The sequence below is a fragment of the Pempheris klunzingeri genome, chromosome 1 (assembly GCF_042242105.1).
Source record: "Pempheris klunzingeri isolate RE-2024b chromosome 1, fPemKlu1.hap1, whole genome shotgun sequence".
Taxonomy (NCBI): Eukaryota; Metazoa; Chordata; class Actinopteri; order Acropomatiformes; family Pempheridae; genus Pempheris; species Pempheris klunzingeri.
In genome coordinates, this window is record NC_092012.1 from 20156876 (window position 1) to 20183344 (window position 26469).

At 44.1% G+C, this 26469-nt stretch overlaps 2 protein-coding genes across 2 annotated transcripts in view; both read right to left on the reverse strand.

Annotated features, from left to right (window-relative positions):
• galnt2 (UDP-N-acetyl-alpha-D-galactosamine:polypeptide N-acetylgalactosaminyltransferase 2) overlaps positions 1-7711 on the reverse strand; it is a 51528-nt gene extending 43817 nt beyond the window's left edge. Inside the window, exon 1 of the mRNA XM_070845739.1 lies at positions 7563-7711. Within this exon, the coding sequence (XP_070701840.1) occupies positions 7563-7658 (96 nt within the window). The 5' untranslated portion in view covers positions 7659-7711. The remainder of the gene's footprint in view (positions 1-7562) is intronic.
• A 4119-nt stretch (positions 7712-11830) lies between these two features.
• On the reverse strand, positions 11831-26379 carry urb2 (URB2 ribosome biogenesis homolog). Its single transcript, XM_070832880.1, has 12 exons — positions 26327-26379; positions 25480-25635; positions 25018-25194; positions 23690-24843; positions 23428-23566; positions 20796-23310; positions 20369-20529; positions 20117-20227; positions 18840-19082; positions 16409-16505; positions 15448-15581; positions 11831-12978 (listed from the first exon to the last, which is right to left on the reverse strand). The coding sequence occupies exons 2-12, from the start codon at positions 25603-25605 to the stop codon at positions 12781-12783; spliced, it is 5055 nt and encodes a 1684-aa protein (XP_070688981.1). The 5' UTR covers positions 25606-25635; positions 26327-26379; the 3' UTR covers positions 11831-12780.
• Positions 26380-26469: the final 90 nt, after the last annotated feature.

Sequence of the window (26469 nt, forward strand, 5' to 3'; positions counted from 1 at the left end):
AGCTCCGGAGGCGTCAATGTTGTGAAGCAGCTAGCACAGTTTGCCTCTCGGTGACTAATTGAATACCAGAGGGTTGCTCTGTTTTCTCTTGATGTTTGAATAAAAAACAGATATTTGAAAATCATCTCAGCACTGGTCCCATGAACAATGGATATCTTCATCCCTTTCAACTTCTCTGCCAGGTCTGTCTGCCAGGGAAGAAAATCTTCATAAGAGGAAAATAATTCAGTTTAGAGCTCACTCACAGATGCAACATGCTGTTGTGTTTAACCACAATGAATCCACCAATGACCGGGAGGGGTGGATATCTCATGCCACAGATGCTACAGATCTAGTGAAACGGTCTTCTAGCAGAAGAATGACAGTATGATCTGAAAAGATATGCTCTTTTAAACACCAGCCTTTGAGGTGTTATTAACTAAACTGCCTGTTGTGTGTCTTGGCAATGTCTCAGTCTCTATCTGCTGGTATCTACACAGCTGTCTGTCAGCTCATCACAGCCAGTCAGTCACTGGGTTTCAGACCTGGCAGATCAGGGCTAACACTTTCTGACTGGTGGAAATAAAAGCTGCCAAACCTGACACAACCCACCATCCTCCTGTTTTGGATCCAGTCACTCTTTTTTCTACCACCATGTTTCCCCCGTCTCATCATTCTTGCTTCATCTTTCGATCATCCACCTCTTTCTTTGTCCTTGTTGGCCTACATTACCATAAATCCAAGGTTTAATTGACCATTTTCTAAGCTCTGCCCCTTGATTACTGTTGCTATGCCCGTGAAGATTCCTATCGTCACGTGGCACATTATGCAGTCTGCATTGGTTTCAGTGGCAGGTCATTTATTTCAGATAGCAGCCAACTGAGCTAATGTTAGCTCTAATTGGTTGAAATCGTCATCTCAGGTTGACTCTTTAATGTTTCCAGTTGACTTGTACTAAAGAGGAATCCTGTAAAAGGTGTCTTAAATATGCATTTGATGGTTTCATGCTAAAAGACAGAGGTTGAAGCTGCACGTCCCAAGCAACAAGTCAGAGTACACGGACAAGCAGAACAAAGGTATAGATGTGTGCTTTCTTATTTCTTAACAGTACGGTACAAGAAAAAAAGGCTTTTAAGATGAGGACAACTGTAATCTTGGATAACAAGTTAGGCTGGGGCTGCAGGTGTAAACCTCTTTAAATCCAATAAAGTGCAGAACAGAGCAGCTAACGTTAGCCCGCTCTCTGGGACAGCTTCAGCACAGTGGGTGAAATACTACAGACAGTGGCCGTGCTCTCCTGAGCAGGGCTTTCTTCAATGCAACCCCAAAGAATGTAGTATGAAATGTTAATACTGTCACTATTTAGCCGAGCATGCTAACAACTGGATCTCATGTTAGAATAGTTAGCACACTGTTCAATCCGTTCCTGACACTTTGGCTCCTGTGTTTGTGGCATCGTTCCTGTCACAGCCCCCTGGACAAAGTATCAACATGAGAAGAAATCAGAAGCTTGATAGGACTCCTGTGTCTAGTTACGTTCCTGCGACATGATTGGACAATCTGTGTTTTGGGGAGGAGTTTAGCAGACAGTTAATTCCCCAAATTAGCAAGGAAGATTTTTTCTTTTTAATATCTCCCCCTTCTTTTTTGTATTCCCCCTATGTATATGTTTGTTTCTATTTCTATACCTAAACTGCACATAGTTTTATAGCTCCTCCTGTTGAGGTCTCTGTCCACTAGTTTATTATTTATTGTTTGCATTATACTTTACAATACAAATTGAATTGTAGGCTCTATTTTTGTTACCCACTGCTGTTGTAATGTTGTAAATGTCCCCGTCGTGGGACTAATAAAGGAATATCTGATCTTATCTTAAGATCAGGAGGGTCCAGATGAAACAGTACCATCTTCTCCCTCCCACATGTAGCTGTCCCTTGAGCAAGGCACACCTTTCCATGCACACACACACACACACACACACACGTGGAGCTGGTCCAACAGAACAACAGTGTCTCTCTACTGGGACTCCCAGCTACGAAGTTGTGTAACTGTGACGCAGTTTCTTGGTTCAAAACAGTGTTTTATTTAACTTAACCGCAGAAAATGAACCCTTTAAAAAAACAACAATAGTGACACAACTTCTTCTTTTTACAGTCTGAGTCAGTCAGAGGTGATCGTTACTTATAACAAACATACATACACAGTCAACACTTTTTTCAAAAACTATATCTGAAGGGGTTTCGACACCGCTGGATCCCCAGCTTAATTTAAGCCTTTTATTGATTCAGTGCTTGCTCTATGGAACTGCATGTAATAAGTTAGCAATAATGGATCTGCTCCCTGGCTGAAATTACATTGTATTCTGACATTATAAACATATTGAACTGCTGAGGTCTCAAGTGGTTTTGAAGCCACAGGTCTTTTGGCTGGATGATTGTGCCGTAGTTACACAACAGCAGGAACTCTAACACATGCTCTCAGTGGTGAGAGGAAAGCAGTGTGTGTGTGCTTAAACTTGCATATCCAGTAAAAACCAACTGTAAAGATTACACATGCACTGCTGGGCGTGTGTGTGTGTGTGTGTGTGTGTGTGTGTGTGTGTGTGTGTGTACTGAGTGTCTTCCTCCAGCAGACAGTGCAGGCTCCAATGTTGAGGAGCCAGAATCTGGCCTGCTCTGTGCACTACCCACCAAATGACAGGCCACAGACAAAACACTCCAAAAACACAACATCACCCCCTTCACCTGCACTGAGAGTGTGATGTTCAAACATTTTTCTGCTTTAAAAACGACCAAACACTCAGGGCCAGTGAACTCTGCCTGCAACAAGAGACAGATCTATTGATAAAGCTCAGGTTTGAGGCATGAACGGACAGGCAGAAGCCGGACGCCTAGAGCTGCAGATTAGAGAGACTCAGCACACTCATGAGATCTGGACCAGCCAGCGTTAAAAACTCTGAGTCCCAGCTGGGCCAATTCATGTGTGCTCCGTTCTCCTCCTCTTGTACTGCAAGAAAAGCACTGAGCTCACTTTGAATCCTCTTCCACCGACTAGAAGCTGATTCAAACCTCTGGCTAATCACAACACACTGAGAAATACTTGCTACTCAGAGCTGTGATCCACCTTTGGGGGAGAGCCAAGCTCTGCATCAACATGTGTGTATGAGTCAGTCTGGCGTGACTGTCCTGGCCACATGTGTGTGTGTGTGGTTCTCCCACTATTTGATGAAGATAAGATGTTGTTACCTTACATTTGTGCTGCTGTACATATACAGAGACATGTGACACAGGTCAAAGTGGATATTAAATCTTGAGTGCATGCCACACACTGTTTCCCACTTTGATAAATCCAATTACCATCCGTCTGCGCCTTTACTCAAACAGCTGATAACTTTCTTAACGAAGTCTGTGTTTGTTGGTTTTTCCTGTGGTTCGGTGCCACCCTCCCCTATCTGCCATTTAGCTCCCCTCTCACGTTGCTGATTAGCAGGAAAGTAGACTCAACAGTGGGACGATGGTTTCTAGAGGGCTGGCAGGAAAAACCCTATGAGGTCTGTCCAACAAGGAAGACTTTAATGGGGCATCCTGGTGAGCCAGCAAGCTTATGTTTGAAACATTATCCTCCTGTGTACAACAATGCATTTACAGACACAGGTTCGTACTGAGTTTAGCTGCTGGGTGTCTCCCAAGATTTCCTCTTTTTCAACATACTGTGTATGGGAGAAAGAGGAAGGGAGAAAACTCGTCATAAAACTGCACAGAAAGATAATACTAATGTCTATAAGAAAGCATGGGCCTTTTGTAAAGAATTCCATGATAGGAGCAGTTCTACTTTTTCCTATGATTTTACATAAACTGCAACATGAATGGCTGAACTCATCTGATCAAACACGAGGCTGCACATTGTCGATAGTTAGGTAAGCCTCAAGTAGCGCTCAGTGCTCAATCCACAGTATCACAGCACACATTAATAAAAGAAAGACAAGCTTTCACGGTGTCGTAGCTCTAACTCAAAGATATGAGGAACATTTTGTACAGAAGGCTTGCTCCTGACCTCTGGAGACACATGGTGACATTTCAGTCCAAAACAGCTCGCAAGGACTTTGTCATAAATGGCAATGTTCATTTTTCCACAGGGCACTGTGCTCGCTCACAGGCACGGATACTGTGTTCAGAGTGTCTTTAATTTGGCATTACACACTCCACAAGAGAGACACTTTCCCAAATAGGATGTTTTCAAACTGATAACAGTAGAACTGCTGTTTGGGTGAGTGCTTTGATGTTCAGAGCCACAGTATCATGGGTGTATGACGGAGCTGGAGGAGCCAGCTGAATGAATTCCTCTGGCAGAGACACCGTCCTTCAGATTATTCAGAAGTGGGCATTTGAGTTAGCTGTCGTGATAGTGCGAGTCCTGCTCAGGCTGGCAGGCACAGACCTGCCGGCCTCTGACTTCGCCACAGCGCTCGCACGCAGCGATGACACTACAACACGAATCTGTGTGAAGTGTAATGTTGGATGCAGGCGCTATTTGTGAGCAGGAAGAGGGGGCTGAGGGAGTTCTGGCTGAAAAATGTGCTGCATATAAATGACCTCTTTTTGGAATTAGCTGCTTCGAACTTTCTCTGCACTACTAAACGAACATCCGCAAGTCACCAATATCTCAAGTCTAAAGAATGAATGAATGAATGTACAAACTTTTGAATGACACTTTGAGCATAACTCCCAACAAATGGCTGCTGGCAAAATGTTGAGACCTGTTGTATAATTACATACACAAGCTTTCAAGCTCACCTATGTGTTGCCAAGAGAGGAAAAAGGTAAGAGAACATTAGGGAACCACTTTTTCCATATTAAGAGTTGATGGAAAGGGCCGTAGCGCTGAAACAATCAGCCAACCGACAGAAAATTAATCCCTATAAATTATGATTAAATTATGATATATTTTATATGATTTTCAATTTTTTTAAAGAAATACTCCAAACATTTTGGTGCCAGCTTCTCAAATATGAAGATTCACCGTTTTTCCTCAGTTTCTTAACAATGTACTTTGAGTTTTTGGGGTTTTGGAAAGTCAGTCAGACAGAACTTGCAATTTTAAGACATCATGTTGGACTCTGGGAACTCATTTTTGGGCATTTTAAATCTTTAAATCTTTTTTGACTTTAAACAGTGAACTGAACAGATAATCAATAGAGAGTAATCGTTACTGTACCTCCACAGACCACCAAAACAACTAGCTACAAATATTACATTTTGGATTTCCCATATATTTAGAGCAAGCATTTTAAGAGAAGTTAGTTGTAATTTCATTTCAAGGGGTCCGTGGTCCAGAGAATTTAGTCCATTTAACACGAAGGCTTTGTGCGAGTGTCGAATGCTTTTGGAAAATCCACTTGACTACAGTTACAAAGTCTGTTTCATGACAGCAGCGAGAACTTAATAAATGCCACAACTCTTTCAAAGGGACGATGTGAGATGATGTGATGGAAAACAACACTTTACCTGTGCTGCACCACCTTTGTTTAAGAAGATTAAATCTCCCTTTGTGCAAAGACACCAACCAGGTGCAGCCCATCATCCAGGCTCCATATTAATGCTGCATGCAATCCAACACCAGGGAAAGTTGCTTATCATCGAGTGTCACTTTGACCCCCCTCATCAAACACACAACACAAACACACACCTACACACAGCTATCAGCCTAATGGAAAAGTAAAAGGGCTGCCCTGGTTGACTGAAGCACAGCAAACTCAGAGAGACAGATAGGACAAGACAAGAGACAGGTGGAATACACACAGGACATTCTCACACACACACACACACACACACACACACACACACACACACACACACACACACACACACACACACACACACACACACACACACACACACACACACACACACACACACACACACACACACACACACACACACACACACACACACACACACACACACACACACACACACACACACACAAAGCTAGAGGGGTAATGGAGGCAGTGTACTGTGCACACAACCGCCCATGCAGATTACTTCATACATACACACAGCAGTACACACGCTTATATTAGCATGCGCACGCGCGCACACACACACACACACACACACACACACACACACACACGCACACACACACAATGGTAAGACGTCTTCCACATGTGAACACCTGGAGGATATTTAACTAACATTTCACGCTTGATGAACTATTTCGTGTACAGGCCTGGTATATCATGAATCCATGTGTGCACATACACAGCATCACTCTTGGCAGCTGACACCACTACCACTGCTGGCCTACTAGTTTAAGACGGTGCTGTAACAGCATTGACGATGAATGTTGTGTTTCAGCATAAAGACATAACTTTAACACAATTACCAGTTTATTAGGTACACCTAGATGAAATTGGTTCAGTCCGATGGGTCGGTGGAGCCGAATCCTCCCTTCATGAAGGTTATAACGTTCAGTTTGTGTTTGCTCTGTTTCAGAGAGCTGCTGATTGAACTTTGAGGTCATTTTGAAGGCTACTGTTTGTGGTGCTGTTGAATCGGGCTGCAACTAACAAGTATTTTCATTCATCTTTCAGGTCATGTCCCGAGGAAACGTTTGGTCTGTCAGAAAAAAGGGAACAATGATGGTATCTTTCACTAGGGTCTAAGGTGGCTTCTTCATGTGTCTCACATGACATTCAATTTATCATAACTCAATAAAAAGGACAAAGGAGGAGCGGTTTCTTTTTTGAGGAGGTGGAAAAATCATCAACAACATCATAACATTTTTTCCCTTGAGAGATGACCTATCAAGTTAGAAACAGAAAGTTGGACCTCTAAACAGGGTTGTTCCAGGGACTCCTGGCTGCACTAATTCCAGCTTGGTGTAAGTTACCTAACACGGTGACATCTGAACCTGGACATCACAGCAGTAGACTTAAATCTAGGTTTTCCCCGCAGTAGAAGAGATGAACTAGTGTTTTAATCCCCCTTTTAAACAGAATCACGTCCTGACAGCATGGTGTATCAGTGCTGTAACCCGGCCATAATCTGCATACTTCCTGATCTCTGCTCATTTCTCGGAGCAGCAGCTTGTGCTGACGTGCTCTATAGGCTACCAGCCCCCCCTCCGGCCCTGTGAACCAGGCCAGCAGCCTAATATTAATAACAACCACTGTGCATGCTTTCACCTTTATTCTGCCCTCACATTAACCGGCGCCACCGCGTTAAGTGGTCAGCCGGCTGCCCGGTGTGGCCGCGCTGCGCTCCCGCTGCCACGGGAAGGCAATCACCGGCACCGCGGGAGGTCCGAGCACGGCGACCGGCCAGCTCCGCTACCCTGCTGCCCTTGTCTACTCTCATCTCCACCAAATCAATGCCCACTGATACTAGCAGGCCCTTTATCACATTCCTCACAGCATCGGTGCAGCCGCAAAACCAAGCCCCCGAAAAGAAGGAGAGAGGCACATCAGCGCCAAATCACGCCGCTTCATCTTCGCTTTGTCCTGGAAGAAAACATCCGCACGGACGCCGACACGGACCGTGTGACGTTAGCCAGAAAAAGCAGTCGAGGAACGGAAATCCTACCTTTCGACTCAGCGCTGTCCCCGAGTAGAAGTAGTAGGCTATCCCCAGCACCCACAGCACCGCAAAACATAACAGTATCCTCGATTTCCTCCGCATGGCTGCCTCGTTTTTCCGTCCGCCTGCCTGTGTGTGCGGTGGCTCAGCTCAGCTCGACTCGGCTCGGCTCAGCTCTGCTCTGGTCTGGCTGTAGCGGCTCGTCCCGGTCGGCTGTGTCCGTGCAGAGCGCTTCGCCGTGCGGCTTCGGCAGGCTTCGTCAGTCGGCCACGGGGAGCGGAGGGAGCAGGAAGCAGCCAGCCAACATCAACGGGGTTAGAGGGCAAAGGCTAGCCCACTCTAATCCAATCAAACACCGGCTCAGGCAGCCCGGAGGAGGGCCGGGACTGGCAGCGGGTCGAGCCGTGCTAAAGCCGACTAAAGCGGGTGGGGACGGTCCCTGCAGGAAGTGATTGTTGGAGAATTCAGTTATGTGGCTCTGGGAGCTGGGAGAGGATCCGTGATCATCAAGCTACAAGATTTCAGTGTCTGCTGTGGAGCTGCATCTGCTCCGAGGAAACACTGGGGGCGCCACAGACTCTGCAGGAGAAAACACAAGGCTTCTCTCTTTTCCTCTGATTCTGAAGAAGTCCTGCAAAGTTAGAGACACAAACTGAAAGACAGGGAGGATGATCACTTTCGTTTCTTTTCCTTTCCTTCACTTTCCCTTCTTTGTACCTTCCTATCCATCCATTCTTCCATCCACCCTAACACACAACAATCAAACAACATAATATATATTTAGGCGTATTTCTGTTTTATTCAATATGTGAAAAAACAACAATGAAAAACAATACAACGTGTTGTTTTTTATACATCCACATGCTAAAATAATTAGTCCAATGATTCCCAGTCCTGCTCCTGGGGCCCCTCGGCCCTGCATGTCCTCCATGTTTCCAGCACGCCTGATTCGAATGATCAGTTCGTCATCAAGCTCTGCAGAGGCCTGATAACAACCCGTTCATTTTGGATCAGGGAAGCATGTAAAACAGCAGTTGGCCTCCACGACCAGGACTGGGAAACACTGCGTCAGTCAGTTCATTGATTAGGTGATTGGCAGAAAAAGTTCTATTGATGATCAAATAATTGTTTAAAGCAGTTTACAGGGGGAAAAAAGCACATGTTCTAGTTCTAACTTTTCAGCTGTAAGGATTTGCAGCATCTCTTATTCTTTGTGGGACAAAACAATATTGCAGCAAGGTTCATTTAGTGGTTGTTCTGGAGCTTTCAATCATATCGCAACATCTTCTTCAACAGAGGGGATTTCTTGAGGGACTTCTTATCCATAAAATTTGAGAATGAAAGTACATTTTGGACATTAGAAAGAAGCAGTTTAATGACAAGAAGTGTAATTATGAACATGATTATTCCAGAAAAGAATGAGCAGCATAATCAGTAAAGTCACTGACTTGAGTTGAAGCCTCAAGTAGAATGTGAGCTCAGCTTCTCTGCCCGCGATGACTGCTGCACCACTTCCTGTACGGTAAACCAAAAGTGGGTCTCAGCATGTCGGCTGTCCAGTCTGGATCACACATGTTTGCTGATTAGAGGACTTTGGCTGAAACTTCATGTGCTCTTCTCTTTCTGTGGCAGACTAGAACTTGCCTCCAAACAGTGTTTATAACCGGCTACACGTGACATCAAGGACCTGCGATAAACCACTGAAAGACAAGGTCACGTCCAGTAAAAAAACACATTTGAATTTTACCTCGGTGCGTCCTCTAGATTTCATTTTTCACAGTAAAGGATTCACACTGATGAGAGACATGCCCCAACCCCACTGAGCTTCATATTTATGGGATACAAGGTCATGATTGTGGTTAAGCTTGTCATAAGTATGAGAAAGTAAACAATGATGAGCTTGTGAGGAAGGAGAGCAGAGAGAAGGGCACTAACAAAACAGAAAATATCACAATAAATAGGTAACAGTGTTTAAACTTGGCAATGTGTCTATATGTACTGATCACAGTAAGAAGCAGCTTGTTCCCGTAGAATCCACTAACTCTCTGATGCAAAGAAAATGAAGCATCAAGTGTCACCTCATATTGTGGTTGATGGATCGTTTGAGAAAATCTTTAATTTTCCAGTCATTTTGGAGCAAGTCAGCCCGACGCTGCTGAAGCATTTGGAACCACAGTTCAAACAGAAGTTTCTACACCCAGATCAACTCTCTCTGAGGCAGAGCTCAGCCAGAACACCTTGGGGCTAAACTGAAAAGTTCATGTTTGTGTTCAGCGTGGTTCATTCTGCCTCTGACAGTTTTCTTTTTAATGGTGACAAAATATGATTTTGACTGGAGAGCAAAATGCCCTGAAGTCCAAGTAAAAAAAATGCTGTCAATACACACTTTGTGCTGCGCTTCCCAAGAGCGTCCCAGTAGTATTACACACACACACTTATTCATTGCATCTCCCGCTACGGTGGTCTGAAGAGAGACTCGGTGTGTTTATGTTACCTACAGTAGTGTTAAGAGCATGGATGGATGGATGGATGGATGGAAGTCAAACTGAATATAGAGAGGTGGAGGAGTGAGACACAGAAAAACAGATGTTGTGCAATTTTAGCAGCACAGAGGTGAAAGAGGTTTTTATCTTTTGCCCTTTGCCTCGGATGTCATGAATAACTGTTATGAGGGTCTCGAGTTACGCCTAGAGAAGGGCAGTTTCACTTTCAAGACCTCTTCCAGAAATAGAGAGGAGAGGTTTGCTTTTCTTTTAAAGAGAAGAAAACTGCAAAATACACTTAGTTCAACAGAGAGAAAGCTGCTGCTGTTGCAGAGACGATTGCATGGTCTGAGAAAGCTGTCTGGCAGGAGGCCTCGGAGAAAAAGAATGAATCAATTCAAGTTTTATAAACCTATGATGCAGTGCCAGTAAGATAAAGAGCATGTGTTTGTACATTAGCTGAGCAGGAAGGATTATGTAAAACTTGCCTAACTAGAGGAAGATCTGCCAAGAAAAAAGGATTTTTTTTGTTTTGATCTGGACCAACATGTCAGAAATGTCAGTTTGTCAGATTCAGAGACCCTGAATGGTGCATGTATTTTCCAAGTGGGAGTGCATTGATGAATTCTCTATCCCAATGTAATTAGGCTTCACTCATATTTCACATATTATTACATTAAAACATTCACAAAACGCCACATATCACTGGAAACTGAGTAAAAACGCTGCACTACTGCTGTATGCTGCTTTCATAGTGGCACTAAAACATGTCAGAACATTTCTTTACACATTGGTTTACACTATGAGGTCATTGATGTGTCACAGACCTCTGATTTCTGTGGAGAAGCTGGCACAACTGGACCGTTTGGTCTTCACACCCAAGTCCTACAAACAGGACAGATGAGTCAGAATAAAAGTGCTGCAGAAGATGTGTTCAAGCCATTTCCTGCCTGAGCTGTTAACTAAATGCCTCATTTGCAAAGCTTTTAGTGGCAAAGGGCCCTTGGAGGACCCAAAGTTTTATGAACCATCTTCCATTTTCTTTCATTTTGTTTTGTAAAATAAATTTTCCATTTCCAAGCATTTTAATACTTTTTACTGCACCATATTTATCTGGGAGCTGCATCTACTAAATAGGGCGAAGAAGGAATGTCAGTAAAGGTCCGTAAAAATCTTTCAACATGTGACTGCAGCGAGGATTCAAAACATCCAAACACTGAAATACTAAATAATCTGGTTAAATGTGGAATTCTATTTTAGTGCATTTGGTGCATCGAAGCCCCAGATCATTGATTTCATCAAGTGGAGTACTAACATAAATCTCTGTGGATTCTTTAAGAAAATGCTTTTATTCTTTTTAGTACTTTCTTGCATTAATATTTACTAACCATGTCGGTTTAAATGATCAGTTTGCAGCATGAGAACCCTGAGCTGTCGCAGGCCTCTCCACCAACGGCTCAGTCCATCCATCGACAGCAACATAAAACAGCTGTCAGTTCAGTTGATCTAAACATAAAGGCACCAGCTATCTGGGGCGACTGTGCTTCTACTCATTAGACAAATATTCGCTTTCAGTAACTGCACTCAACCTTAAGGTTTGCTCCCTTTTTTCCAGATAAAGAACGTACAGTAAACCCAAAGACATTCACTGTCCTGCTGCAGTAACTCGAGCACAAAACAGCCACAGAAATGTTCGAGCTGTCCTTGAAATCAGTGTGTTCAAATGAGTTGTGATAATAGAAACATCAGCTCTCGTTCTTACGGAGTTTAATCATGTAAAAGTCCAAAAACCCACCCAGTCTGTGTGAGGCTCAATACATTCTATTGATCATTTCCTCCTTTTATTTTACAGTAGCGTCGCTATGACTGTGTTATTTTATCATTTCATTCCAAAGTCCATTCATCTGTTTTTGTAACATTTTATGTGCCTGAAACATCCCTGGTTCTGAATTCAGCTTTGTTGCACCATGATACCCTGTCTAATCTCCTCCTGAAGGTCCTGTCTACACACACACACACACATACAAATAAACAGGCTTGAGACTGCTTTGTATTTAAATTTGACTGTGTTTTTGACTGTCATTACGTTTTGATAAAAAACAAAACACAGCAATATAGAAAAGACAAAGTATAAAACGTACATACAGTCCATCCATAATTTCTTCAGCATCTCATTAAAAAGTTTCTTTAAATCATCATATTAACACTTTACACATCATTTGCCTTGGCTGCAGTGAAAGGTAATTCACACAGTGATCACTTCCTGTACTGACTCCATCCTCTCGGAGCCACTTGTTCCTGCAGTCAGACATGTCCTGTATGTTTACAGCACACGGTGTAAAGTGATCCAACTGTTGGCATCTTTGTGTTTGCAGAAAACAAAAATTAACTAGATATTGTTTATCAGGCAGTGCTATCATGTTCCCAACACACATAACGCACTTATTCAAAAAGGTGTGGGTATAAACAAAATTTTATTGGCCTAGAGCTGTGCTGCTGGCTCCAAGAGCGTCTGTATCCTGGTTATTGTGTTGAGTTGTGTTCAGGTGCTGGATTCAGCTTCTTATTGAAACAGAAACAGATACTCTGTGTTTACATCCTATGGCATCAACTAGCTCTTATGTCCAATTTGCTCACTCCCAAAAGCAGAGTTTACATATAAATACAGTCTTTTCATGGCAAAAAAAAGATGAATTCACTTAAATTGGAAAGTAAAGGTTGACCACGCTTGCTGTGGCAGGTCAGACAGTGTACTTGTCCTCTCCTTGCCTCTGCGCTTTGTGATAATGGGTGTAGCTGCCGTACAGCTCATTGAACACCTCTCTGACTCCCATCTGCAGCCCGGCCGTCAGAAACTTGATATCCTGCTCCATACACAGGTCCAGTATCTGATAGATGCCTTCAGTTAGATGCAGCTTAATGTCTGGTCGCAGAGTAACCTGGAGAGGCAAATGAAAGGGCAGTTTGGAGAAAGGAGAAAGACAGCAGTTCCTCCAAGTCTCATGTCCCACTTCATAACCATAAGCGTCAACTTGAGCAGCATCAAAGGACAGACATCCTCATCTTTTCCTGGTGAAAACTATGGTGATGGAAATGTTAAGAGCAGGACTACAAAGGGACGATACTGATGATCGATTAATATTCAAACATATTCAAAGAGGAAAATTGAGTGGAGGGGTGGTTATACAGAAATGGTATAAAAACCTGGATTTAAACCCCTGAGGGGATCAGAAAAGAACTTTCAACAAATCAACAAAATATCACAGTATTAGTTATTGTCCCCATGTTCAGTCTACTGTACTGTGGATGTGGCATTCTGTCACCACTCCACTTTGCTCTGTGATACATTTGCTTGACTTTGTTTTTTCAACTTAATTATATAGTAATCATTTCATTAGACAGACTCACATTTAAACCATGTTGAGGTTCGAATATGAAGCTAAATACAGAGTCCTCTCAAGGGACCCGGATCCATAATCTGATCCAGTCTACAGAACACAGACACACTTCATATCCATCACCAAGGTTTTCTTTCTTCCTCCAACATCACTCTAATGCACACGTGCGCACACACACACGGCACGATAAACACAATAGACACCTTTTGTGCTCAGTGAACCTGTACAACAAGCCAGGGAAAAAAAATCAATAGTGTCAGGTTATTCATCCCTGTTACATTATACCCCCCAAGGAATAAAGGTGCAACACACTGAGACCTGATGACCGGTACAGCTGTCTGGACCACAGTGCTCAGTCAGACGTACCATCATTCAAAGCATGTGAACACGATGGCCGCTGGCTGCTGCTGACTGTAGCAGTGACACGATTAAATAAAACCCTGCTCACCTAATTACAGGCTTTACATGATGGAGGCAACAGCCTATTAAGAGTTTTGTGCAAACAAAGCAACCTCATCAAATATCATGTGGAGCAGTAGTTTGCCAATGTTTCAGTGGTGGTATGCCAATTGTCCAATTGTACCTGGTGGTGTTATTTTACCTGGATCAGGATTCTGTGACACCTGAAGAGAGCACGACATCTATTTCATGACCTTTGAGCCTGGAAGAGGGTTCCCTGCTCTGTCTCTCTCCCTAAGGTCTCTCCACTTTTTGTCTGTATAAAAAGTTTCTACGCATGTTCTCACATGCATCATTTCCATATTGAAGGCTTTGTGTATCGTGCCTAAAGTCTACATCAGCTGCTGTTGTGTCCATGTCTGAGTGTAATAAACTGAAACTCAATAAGCATAATTACATGAAGCTGCATTTAAAGGGGAAATGCGCTGATATTACATATCAGAGTCTGTTTACAGATGTTGGGGATTACTACTGCACGTGTGACACAACTGTGAACAGTTGTATAAAATGTTTTGTGGCTCCAGAGGAAGCTGTGCCAAGTCTGTGACCAAAATGTTTTGTTGCATTGTGGGTAATGTAGGCAACAGATTTTGTCATGGAGAAGAATGCATGGGGAAAAAAAAAAAAAAAAAGAGTATGGGTGCTTTTCATTATGCGTCTGTGTCTCCTTGCTTCCCTCATTCATGTCCTTTGTTTATGTCTTAGCTCCTCCCAGCGACGATGTCGGAGAGAGAGATGCGAAGATGGAGGAGCCAAATGATATGCCTGTGTTTCCTTGAAGTAAGAGAGGGGGGCAACGAAGCATCTCTGGTTATGCTGCATCAATTCTGATCCCCTTTTTCTTTTTTCAGCAATTTTATAGAACAGTAATGCCAAATCAGTGGAGTGCTCTTTTCATGCAGTTTTCAGAAGAATATTTCAGAAGACAAGCCCTAAAATTCACAAACTGAAAACTGTACCTTTTTAGCTGCAGCTTCGCTCAGCTTTAATAACACTTGGCTGCTACATGGAAAGTTCAGTTCAGGTGAAGAGCCATTGAAACAGTTTTGACACAGAGAAAGAGGACTTAATTAAAATCATTAAAAGCACAATCTAAATCCAATTTTAGGATTATTAGATGACTCAGAGCTCAATCCCAAACATGTCTCTGTCTGCCTGCCTGTCTCTCTGAATTGGTACTTTCATGTCTTCCTCCTTCGTGTGACTCTGCTGGAAACTGCTGAGTCAGGTTGGCGTCGCGTTAAATACAGTCTGAGGAGCCGCGTTCACAAACCAGACGTGACTCACAACGCTGAGGGAACATCCAGCCTACAGCTTCATTCCAGCACATGGAGTTACAGTAATCCTGGACGTACTTGCTCAGATTCATAATCTGGCCAATAAACACACTTCCCATCTCTGCTTCCTAGCGTCAGCATCTCCGTCACTCTGCTCGGTTCAATCTCACCACATCAGTGTGCACCATCCGACAAACCAGGCTGGATCAAAGGATCAGCTGAGATCCTGCTGCCTCATTCATACGTGTGTGTGTGTATGTATGTGTATGTATACCTTCTGCAGCTCTGTGACGTACTGAGCCACCATGAAGGCTGACAGGGTGGTGAAGCTCTCAGCTGTAGCAGCAATGTGAGAATACATCCTCTCTATCAGTCTGGAGCACTGGAGATGAACGTCGCTGTCTGGATCTTAAAAAACAGACATTGGTGTTAATCCGTTAGCCTGTGCACATGTGATAAATGCAGTTTGTCTATTTAGATATCACCCCCAGGTGCACACAGGGCATCATACCCAGGACTCAGTGGTTTTTGTACTTAAATTGCACTATTCAGACCTTAATGTTTTTTAAGCCAAGGCAATAACTCAACCTGGAAGTCATAAATAAATGAGGTTGCCGGAGGACCAGAGAACAGGATGCACAAATAGAAAAAAGGAACACACTGAAAATGATCACAGATTCTTCTCCAAGTTGCTAAAAAAGAGCAGGAACACTGGCTTGTAAATAACTATTTCTGCAGTTTACAGTAGATTTAGACTGAAAAATGAATCAAGATTGTGAGGATTCTCAGACTTAACATTTCTCAATTTCTGGAAAGCTACAACTCTTAGGTAAATATCAGAAGCTGCCAACAGTGAGTGCTTGAGTCCCTACCAGTTCGAGTAGCTTCCAGTAACAGGAAAAGGGGAGAAAGTTCCTCTTAAAGCATCATGATGTCTTTCAAAGTCATTTAACTGAGTTTACATAGTGCAATTTCCTACTAATTTGCTGACTTATTCTGTCAATTCTCTAAACATATCAGATGAATTGGGTTTATTCCATCAGGACTCTTATTTCTTATAAGAATCTCTTATGAGACTTTCTCAACATACAGCTTTACACTGTGCACTGTCAACTACCTGGCTTTCCAAGTAGATTAAACCAAACAATTATCAGCACAGACAATATTAAAATGTTTATAAAATGTAATATTAAAACGTAATGCAAGAAGTCTTCTCTCGACTCTGTACATCTTACCTGTGTCACCGTCTCCCCTCTGCCGGCCCTCCTGCATGATGGATGCCACCAGACGATGGAAAACATTTAAGAACGACGGAGCTGCGTTCAACATTGCCTGGATAAAAACAGAAGTATACGTCACAAAATATACTAACACAGTCAAACCTTTGTCAGGTTAGGACATTCAATTATGCAGTGGGATGAAATGTTCTTTGTTAAGGGCTTCTGACTGACTTCACAACATAAGGCTGCTCATTCACAGCTCTAATAGAGTAGACTTTCACATGAATCTGGCTCTGCCAGATCTACTCATGGTTCCATCTGTCTAATACAATAGATCTGGTGTGGAGAAAGAGTGGTTTACACCCTCAGAACGTCACTTTAAATGAAATTGTGTTGGTTAAATTATAGGGAAATGTGTAGAAAATGTTGAAAGTGATATTGTCAGAGAGGGAGTTAAAGGGGAAATTAAAAAAAAAAAAAAAAGTTTTAGGAACATCAGCCTTTTTTAATTTGGATAAAACAGCCCTGCAATATCCGCCTACCACATCATTTTCACTGCTTGAGTCATAACAGAGCAGCCATAAACTGACAGTCCAAAAAAAATGACTGAGGTAAAAGTTGGATTCCATCAAGAGCTTCGTTTGCATTTCTCTCCGTACCTCTCGCTACAGTGGACTGAGACAAAGAATATAAATGAGGGAGAGATTATGTCATCAGCTCTAAGTGGAGCTCAGTAATGGTTTCCATCAACTTAAACCCGCTCAATGCCAACCTACAACACATGCCAGCTCCCCTACCTCTCCTCTCCACCTCCTCCCTCTGTCCTATCACACCTCCTTTTTCCAGCTCACTCCCCTCTCCTCCACTTTGTAACTAAACTTCCCTCAAGCATTGGATTAAAATCTCCTCTCACTGTTTTTCCTCCATCTACTGCTTCTTTTCTCATCTTTTTATTCTTTATCACTTCTTGCTTTCATTCCTCTATCTTCCTCTATAAATGTACTCTCCTTTCCTTCCCTGCCGTCACTCTGCTCTCAATTCTACCTCTCCTTTACCGCTGTGCTTTGTCCTCATAAACATCTGACATCGGTTAGCTGGTTCTCTCCCCGTTTGATTCACTGCAGCTGTCCTGTTTCAGTTGCTCTCAGTCATTGTTTCTCAACCAAAAGAACTGTCAATGTTTCAAAAAAATGAGAAACTACAGAATTATCACATTAACACCATTGCAACATGAATGTAACTTGTAAACCAAACAAAATGCTGCATGTGGGCTGGAATGTGTCAAAGTTCTACATTTCCAGTGAAATGTCTTTCTGTAAGCAGAAATGTCGCTCTTTTCTTTTTACACTTTGGCTAAAATGCAAGCGCTTCCAGTAAAAAGCTGAAAATGTGGACTTTATGAGGTTTTTGTGCAGCTGCAGCATGACTCTGGTGAGCTGCAATATCCTTTCGTTGAGGGAGACATTCCTCAGGGGCATCCCGTGGGCCCAGCAGAGAGTTAAAGGCACAAACCGCATTTTCTTTAAATCGTGGATTCAAACCAGCAGCCGTCACCTGCAATAAGCTTCATTACACAAGGGGGGAGGTTTGGTTATACACAAGTAATGTTATTTTCTTCATTTATATAACCCGGCAAACGGTAAATTATGCTACAATTAGTTAGCACACTTTCTACAATGATGCAAGTATACGAGAACCCACATAAATTACAATACATTAACCCAATATAACCCACTAATCACATAAAGACCTGATACATGTTATGTTATATAAGAAATGCTAAATAAATAATGTTTTTGGAGCTTTACTACAAAGAGCACCATCTTTTACTGCATTACCTTTGACGGACTGTATTACATATAAAGGTGTTTGTGTTATTAACCCTCTAGAGTATAAATGGTTTGGGCACATTATTAGGAACACCTCAGTGTGATGCAGCATAATTCAACAGCACCACAAACTACATCCTCCGAAATGACCACACAGTTGAATCAACACATCATTACAACCTTTATTTACTGTTGGGCTGATCTCTTACACTCCATTAGTGTTAGCTACATCTGTGCTTTGTAATACTCTCTCAAATACACTCATCCTTACATGGTGCATATTTCCTGTTTTTACCATTTTCTAACGACACTATTTGTGCAAGAAATGTTGCTTCGTGTTTGGTTATCCAATATGTGCTTATACCACTCCCAGTCGCTCTATTCTTTAAATAGATTACCTCATTTTGTTGCAGGGGCAACATTAAATCCCTGATTTTAATCTAATCGGCTCTTTTAAATCTCTCCACTACACCTAAAAGCCTTTGATATTATCACCACCCAAACAAATCACTACTTCCTGTTTCCATTTATCTCCAAAGCTGGCTTCCTCACCCATTCACTCCCTCCCTCCCTCCCTCCCTCCCTCCACCAGCCCCCACTCATCTGCCCCCTCATACCTGAGGATGACACTGGATGATGGCAAACAGCGCCTCGTGAACAGCCAGGAACGCCGATTGGTAGACGAGTGGGGTCAAGTGGTCGAGGGGCACCGACTGGAGCGCTCCAAGGACCAAGATCACATGATGAGGGTTGGTGATGAGCCCCTCCCCCTGGCGCAGCAGTGATGTCATTGACATCACCGTAGGGACAGTGAAGGGAAGGGTCAGAGCGACGTCCTGAGTGGACGCTCTTACCAAGAACTGTAACAAAGGAAAGATACGCACACATTTACAGAGGGAAACATGTTCAGACAAAACTATGACAGCATGGAGTTGGAAAAAAAAAGCAGACACAGACACACAGACACACAGACACACACGCGCAGATCAAGAACTGCTTATTGGAAAAAGGAACTTCTACAAACATTCCACTGGTTTTGCAATATTTATATTTTACAGGCATTACATTTTGGTGATTTTACACTTTTAAATGGGCCTTCTGTCAGTGGAAGAAACACAGAGACAACAGATCAGACAGACAGGTGAAGATAGTGACTGTGGGTAACAGACAGAAGAGCAAGGGTTGCACATGAAAGTAGTGTATGTGTCCGTGAGCACTGTGCAGTATGGTTAAGCAGATTGCTGTGCTGTCTGTCTGCTCCACCCAGCAGGCCTGATGGAAAACACATTGTCCAAAAGGCATTCCAATGGAAATCAGCAGACTGTGATTGTCGTTTGGCTGCTGAGTCACTCAAGATGGCTGTCACATGCACTTCCAGTACGCTGTCACTACAATTATTACTGACGTACGGTCAAAGAGCACGCTGTAAAATACTCCCAGCACGACACCGTCTCCTGCTTGTCTTAACACTTTCTGAGAATTCTTGCTTGATGATATTTCTCTCTCCCACATTTTAAAGAGAGGGTTATCAAAATGTAATTAGAACCATTTTAGTGCCACTGAGAAATACTTCTATACAACAAGTGCACTATCAAGTCAGTTCAATCCAAGGCCTCACATACAAGGCCTCCTCAGAAAGGTAAATACCACCCAGTATTTCCTCATTCCAGGGATTTTACACTAGATATGCATCAGGTGGTGAGATGCGTCTTGGTGAAAAGGGAATTTGTAACATCACACACCTGCACTAACATGGAACTGGTGAAATTATTTCACATTTGAGGGCAGTGCCTCCTGGGTTCATAGAATAGAATTTCCTTCTCAGCCTCAAATACTGTCATGTTTTCAAGACCATTTTTCAACATGTGTGTGTATGTGTGTGTGTTTTTCTCACCACCATAGCAGATATAATCTGCGGTGCAATGAGCCACAGAGCTTTAGAGCAGGGCTCAGGTAACTGACAACAGGACAGCAGCTTAATGATGACGACTGCAGACAGCACCTCCTGGAGAACAGTAAAGGAGGAGAAAACAGTTCATTTGCTAGATGTTTAATGTCACAGCAAATGTGACTCATTGAGAAAAACAGTTTCTAGAGTCTTTACACAAGAAACAACCAAAGTCATCAGGATTGCTGTGGGCCTCACCCTGTAGTTCCCTGCCCTCAGCTTGCCAGTGTCCAGTCGGTCTCTGATTGTCATCAGCAGCAGGTTGAACTGATCTGATGAGCTTTTCTCCACCAGGTGGCGCAGCAGCTCAAACACAGCTGGCTCCAGCTCACAGACTTCATTGGCTGACAGCCCAGAAGCTGAAAGTAAAACAAAGCATGCTACAATCAGGAAAATTATGCGTAACTGAAATACAAAGGCAAGCAGGCATAAATGCTCCTTTGATAATAATGTGTTCAGTGTAGATTAACATTGTCAGAGAGGAAATTATTTAACCTTTTGTTAATTATTATGGTTTTAGTTTGCAGTGTCCTGTGTAATGAGCCTTTTGTTTGGTCTGCTTTGTTTTTTTTGTTAAATTATATAGGTCATTGTTGAGATGTTTGTTCTTAATGTGTCCATGTACCTGACAGCAGTCTGTGCACAGTCTGCAGTATCTGCATGTAGAGCTCATCAAACTTCTTTCCTTCCTTCTTCTCCTCTCCTTCCGTCTTCCTCACTGCTTTGTAGAAAGCCGACAGGAAACGGAGAGAAGAAACCAGGAAGTCCACGGGCCTGTGGGCAGAACTTATTTCTTTGAGGACCTGCTGGCAGAAGCCCTGATAGAGGGTGATATGACTCAGGGTGGGCTGGTTGTCATCCTGCGTGTCCCCTTCCTGCACCGACAGTGAGGACAGTTCACAGTGCAGCATGACGGTAACAACTTCTATGACAAAGGCCTGACCGAGGATGCTGGCTGGCTGGATGACCGACTGACTGACAGTCTGGGACTTCAGGGTGGACTCAACAGCTGGTCCCAGTGAAGCAGTTGTTCTTGCGAGCATTTGGGTTAAAATTTTATCAATTATTTTACTTCTTCCCAGGTTGGAGATCATTGCCTGGGAGAAAGCAGTACTTGACGCCAGCAGGAGATGAACAGACCGAATGGAGGGTCCTGGATCTGGTTTACCTGACACAGTTGCTGAACTGGGTGCCACAGTGAGCCTGCTTGCTTCTTCTTTACTGGTAAGATAGGAGGCAAACTGGTCCAGGTTGAGTCGAACGCTGCTGCTTCTGTTTATAATCAACTGGACCAAGCACCTGATGAAGCCCTGCACTTCTTTGATTAAATCCAACCAGTCAGAGCTGCTCGTGGCTCCAAATCTTCCGTTGTTGCTATGGCAGAGGAGCGAAGACACAGCAGCCTGCAGCAGAGTACCAGCATGGATGAGCTTCAAAACACCGTGGAAGTTATTACTCTCCAGGAGAAAAGTCAGAACCCTGAGCAGCTTCACCAGAAATTCAGCATTATCTCCAGATTCATGAGAGACCGCGACCATCTGCTCCGACTGGCTGGAGGTTGAGGTGAGCATGAAGAAGAGCAGGAGGAAAACAGAGGAGAGATCCTCAGAATTCATCCCATCTGGGTTTAGGTTTGCTAAGATTTGGAGTAAGTTTACCAGTTCCTTGTTCTGTTTGTCAGTCAGCAGTACAGACATCTCTCCAGTCTTTGAGGATGTCACTATATCTTCAACTATACTCTCTTTTTTCACAAGTGTGGACAGAGGCTGACTGACATCTCTCTCTACAGAGTTACCTCCAGTTCCTTCCTCCTGCAGGAGTGTAGGACAAACCTTGAGTACCTGCGCTGCCCTGAGAACACCAATAATCTTGTGTGTGAGGGAGCGAACCGTGGCAGAGAACAGTGGAGGCAACTCTGCAAAAATGGGGCTTTGCAGAAGCTGTGAAGATGCACGGGAGACTGTCAAACAGCCAGGCGACCTGTCTGTTCCTCCGTCTGTGTGTCTGCTGAGAACTGAACTGACAAGTACATCTGCTACGTGGCCCACATCTTCTCCGCTCAGGTAGGGAGCAATCAAAGGCAAATTGGATATGACATGATACCAGTGTGCTATGAGGTAGGAGCCGGCGTTCACACTCCCTATTTGCCCGTCCCATACATGGTCTCCGTCTAGACTCACCTCAAACTCTGTCTTAGCTAAAATAAACTGGGCTGCCCTGTTTAGCAGTGCGGCGGTGCTGGGCTCAGAGAGTAAGGGGGTATCTAAGAGAACTTTCTTCATCTGTTGCAAAGTGAGGAGTTTGAGCAGCAAACAGCTCATGGGGCTGCAGGCTGGGAAAGTCTCACCAGACATTAGACTTTCTAGAGGAGTTAGGGCAGGCGCACGGTCTTCAGTATCGCTTGCAACCTCCGTCTGGGCCGAGTCAAGAGGTGTGTATTTGCTGCAGTGGAGAGAGAAGAGTGTGTCGACTTCCACCCAGGTGTATCTGAGGAGGAGCGCAGCCTCCTGCGTCTTCTCTTCCCACAGTGCTGCCATTTTAGACTCCGAGACCTTCTCCGAATCTTTGTGGTCAAAATTCTTTTTGTCTTTCTTTTGGGTGCTTTGAACTGAACTTATATTTGTTTTTACAGCATTTCTTCCTGTTGACAACACATGTAGCAACTCTTTGACCACCTGTTGCATCTCCTCCATCAGGCCTTGACTCTGCCTGACTGTGGGAACAGGAGAGGCGTTGTCTAGAGTCTTCAGACTAAACATAACAACATGAAGCAGCTGGCCGAGGGAGGATAGCTTCAGAGATGCATCCTCTCTCTCTTGGCCCCCCTTTATTTCTTCATTCTCCCCTTCGTCATCTCCTCCCCCTTCAATCTCCATCTTCTCCGTCTCTCTTTCCTCCTTCACCAAGTCAGGTAGTATATATTTCCTGATGCTCTCCAACACTAACGAGCAGATCTCTAGGCCCTGGGACGGGGGCGTGTCCAGAAGACAAGACCTGAGTGAGGCGGAGATGCCCTCAGACAGCAGAGGAGGTCGGAGGTTTTCCAGAGCCGGCTGGCAGATCACAGACAGGAGCTCAGAGAAGAGGCGAGGCAGCTGACGGAGCTTAGTGTACGTCTGGAGGAGACTGCAAACCACGAGCTGTTGGGAAACAAACAATTTGTCTCAATCAAGCTAAACTTTCACACATCTTGCCATTCTGCATTTATACTTCTTTTTTGGGTGAAATACAAATGTAATTTGGGATTAAATCAACACCTGTCTGGCTTTTTGCACTCGTGCTTCCATGCATTCTGAATTAACCCAGGCTGAGGAGGACAGCTGGTCCAGGTCTGGTTCAAGAATCAGATGGTTGAGACTCAACAGCACCTTTAAACAGCGGTACCATGCTGGGATGCTGCAAGACAAGACAGAAAAACAGTATGACCAAGAAAAGGGTTACATTAAAAAAAAACCACTTTAATTATTCTGAATGTAAACAGAAAATGAAAAATATACCAAGTGGGGTGTTTTCTCTTACCTTGGCTGGGCCTGGTTGAATAGCATTTGTCCTAGGGCTCTGTAAAAGTTGAGTTGGACCTCTCCGTGTCTGATCCTGTCTGCTGCTACATTGTAAATATCAGCTGACAGAGCCTGGCTTAGCAGGGACTCCACAGCCAGCAGAGCCAGGCTCCAGCTCTCTGGGGAACAGGGGCGGGCTGAGGGAGACTTCTCAGGCACCAGCTGCTTTGCATTAGCAGATAAGGGCGAGTATCCATCAAGACCTATGTCCAAGGCCTGGACCAACCTGGTGAGGAAAGAGAAACACAGCATCCTGTGCACTTCCTCACCCTCTCCTCTCCCTTTTCTGTAGCTTTCAACAAAGAATTTAAACAGCAGAGGCAAAGTGTTTGACTTCACAGTGTAGTGTAGGGGCGGCTCACAGTAACCCTGAGCACTCAGTTTGGAAAGCATGACACCGACTGGCTTCAAGGGGCCTCTTGCTCCTCCAGGACCACGTTTCCCAGACTCCTCTTTAGATGGAAGGAGCTCCTCCTTGTAAGTTGTCAGGTGCTCGGAGGGGAAGAGGGACAACTGGAGGATGGATTCTATCTTTATGCGGAGGTCTCTGCACTGCTGCTGACGGAGACGCAGATGTGTGTGAGATGGTGCAAATTCCCCAGAGGTCAGCAGGTGTCTGAGAAGTACCAGTGGCTGGATCAGCTGGTTGGTTACCGTAGTAAAGACTCTGTTAGGATTGGCTTGTTGTCGCTGAACTGACAAATAACATGACAGCGCCTGAAGCAACACCTCAAACAGATTAGCTGAACGGAGGTTTTCCTTTGGCTTGGGAGTGGATTCATTAGCATCCAACTCTCCGTCTACGTCCGCATTTGGCTCCATTTGTGAATTGTCCGAATCGCCAGCAGGCTTAGTTGAAGGACGCTCGGCCATCACTTCCCCTTGACATGTGACAGACATTAGGGGCTCTGTGAGCAATGGCTGTTGTAGCTCACAGCAGGCCAGAGAGCAGAGCTTAACCAGGAAATCGACCATGAGTTCATACTTGGTGGTGAAGACTGATGAGAGTGCAGGAGATGAAAGAAGGCCCCGACACACACTCAGTATGGTGGACACACACACCACCGATTTACAGCCAACACGCACACACTCCTGGAGACGCTCAAGCAGCAGCTAGACAGAGAAACAGAGAAAAGAGGTGTCAGTGAAACCTTCATACATCACCTTATTTAAGTCACTACAGCTAACGCACTGGTTCAGTATGTGATAATGCAGTAGACAATCAGTAGACAAAAAATCACATAAACACATTCTAAATTTGTGGTGGTGTTGTTGTTGCCAGCAGACCTGTGCCATGTTGAGCCTCAGGCTGACAGTCTTGCCCTGCTTGAGAAAAGAGTGGAGCTTCCTGCTGTGGAGCAGATCATCCAGGTAACACCACAGTCCCTCGAGAACAGTCTGAGAAAACTCCACCTTCTGATTGTACCGGCCTGTCAGAGCGTGGGTGCACCAGTCCAACAGCACCTACAGAGGGAACGGGTCAAGGCAGACATGTAGATAGACAGAATAAATTACCACTGTATGCACTTTGACAACAGTCTTAGTCTTCATAGATGATACAACCTTGATCTAAGTTATAAAGTCAAAGTTACTCGCCTCAGTGGAAACACTCTTACACTGAATACAGAACAGGTACAAATACTCAGAGCTGTCAACATCCCAAACGTGCCACCACATTAAAACAGACAAAAGGTCTCATTATCACTCTGTGAAGACACAAACATCTTGTAACACAACTTCAGCTAGTACCTGTTCCTTGTTAGGCAGCAGGCACTGCGTGGAGATCCAGGCAAAACGTGCCAGCTTTAACTTGTCCTCCCACGGAGTCTGAGGACTCTTCAGCTTCAGATGGATACCTGAGTAGATGGCAGCCATCGCTGCAGCTGGCGCTACTGCTGCACTGACCTGAAGAGACGGGATGGAGCAGAGGAGTCTGGGAATACATCATATTAAGTAGTGGTGAAGTATTTATGACATTTAACAGTGACAAACTGCATGGGTGAGACTAGAGAATGAGGTAAGGAAATCTATGTTTGTATGATCAGGGAGTTTTACATTAGTGTACATGTGCAAACACACACCACCAAGTACAGTGAAGAGTCCTCATCCACCACACAGTTAGATAAAGTAACTAAGCCTGAGGACAGGTTCTGCTTTTTAAATGTGGACACACAGTTTATCAGGACGTTTGTTCCACACAGAGCACCCAAAGACACCCACACCAGAGCTGATTCACACACAAATATTTGCTTCTCGTTCTCACAGCTGAGCCCTTGAGCTCAACATAGAAGACCACATCCTGCACACACACGATACACCGATAACGCTTCAAAGACTCTGGAGAGTGCGGGTGTGATGGTCAAATATATATATCTTTTCCATTTTCAGATCTGATGAGTGTGTCTGGCACCCTCAGCAGACTGACGTGCTCCACAGCTAACGACAGCTAGCTACATAGCACACTCTTGCTCCAGTCAAAGTAAACTAATACTGGGCTGTTTCCCGTCTGTTCGCCAGCAAACCACCGCTGAAACCCGGTGTCGCTTGTTTAAGAGCGATCACATGCACTTGTGTTAACTTCATTTATTGGACTTACGACTTTAAACGCTGCACGTGTCTCCTGTTTTCAGACGTGAACGAGATTTGAACTTTCACCCTGCCGGACAGACAGAAGCAGTCGAGAGTCGAGTTAGATGCGCGCTAACGTTTGACTCACCGACTGTGTGCTTTTGGTTTTGC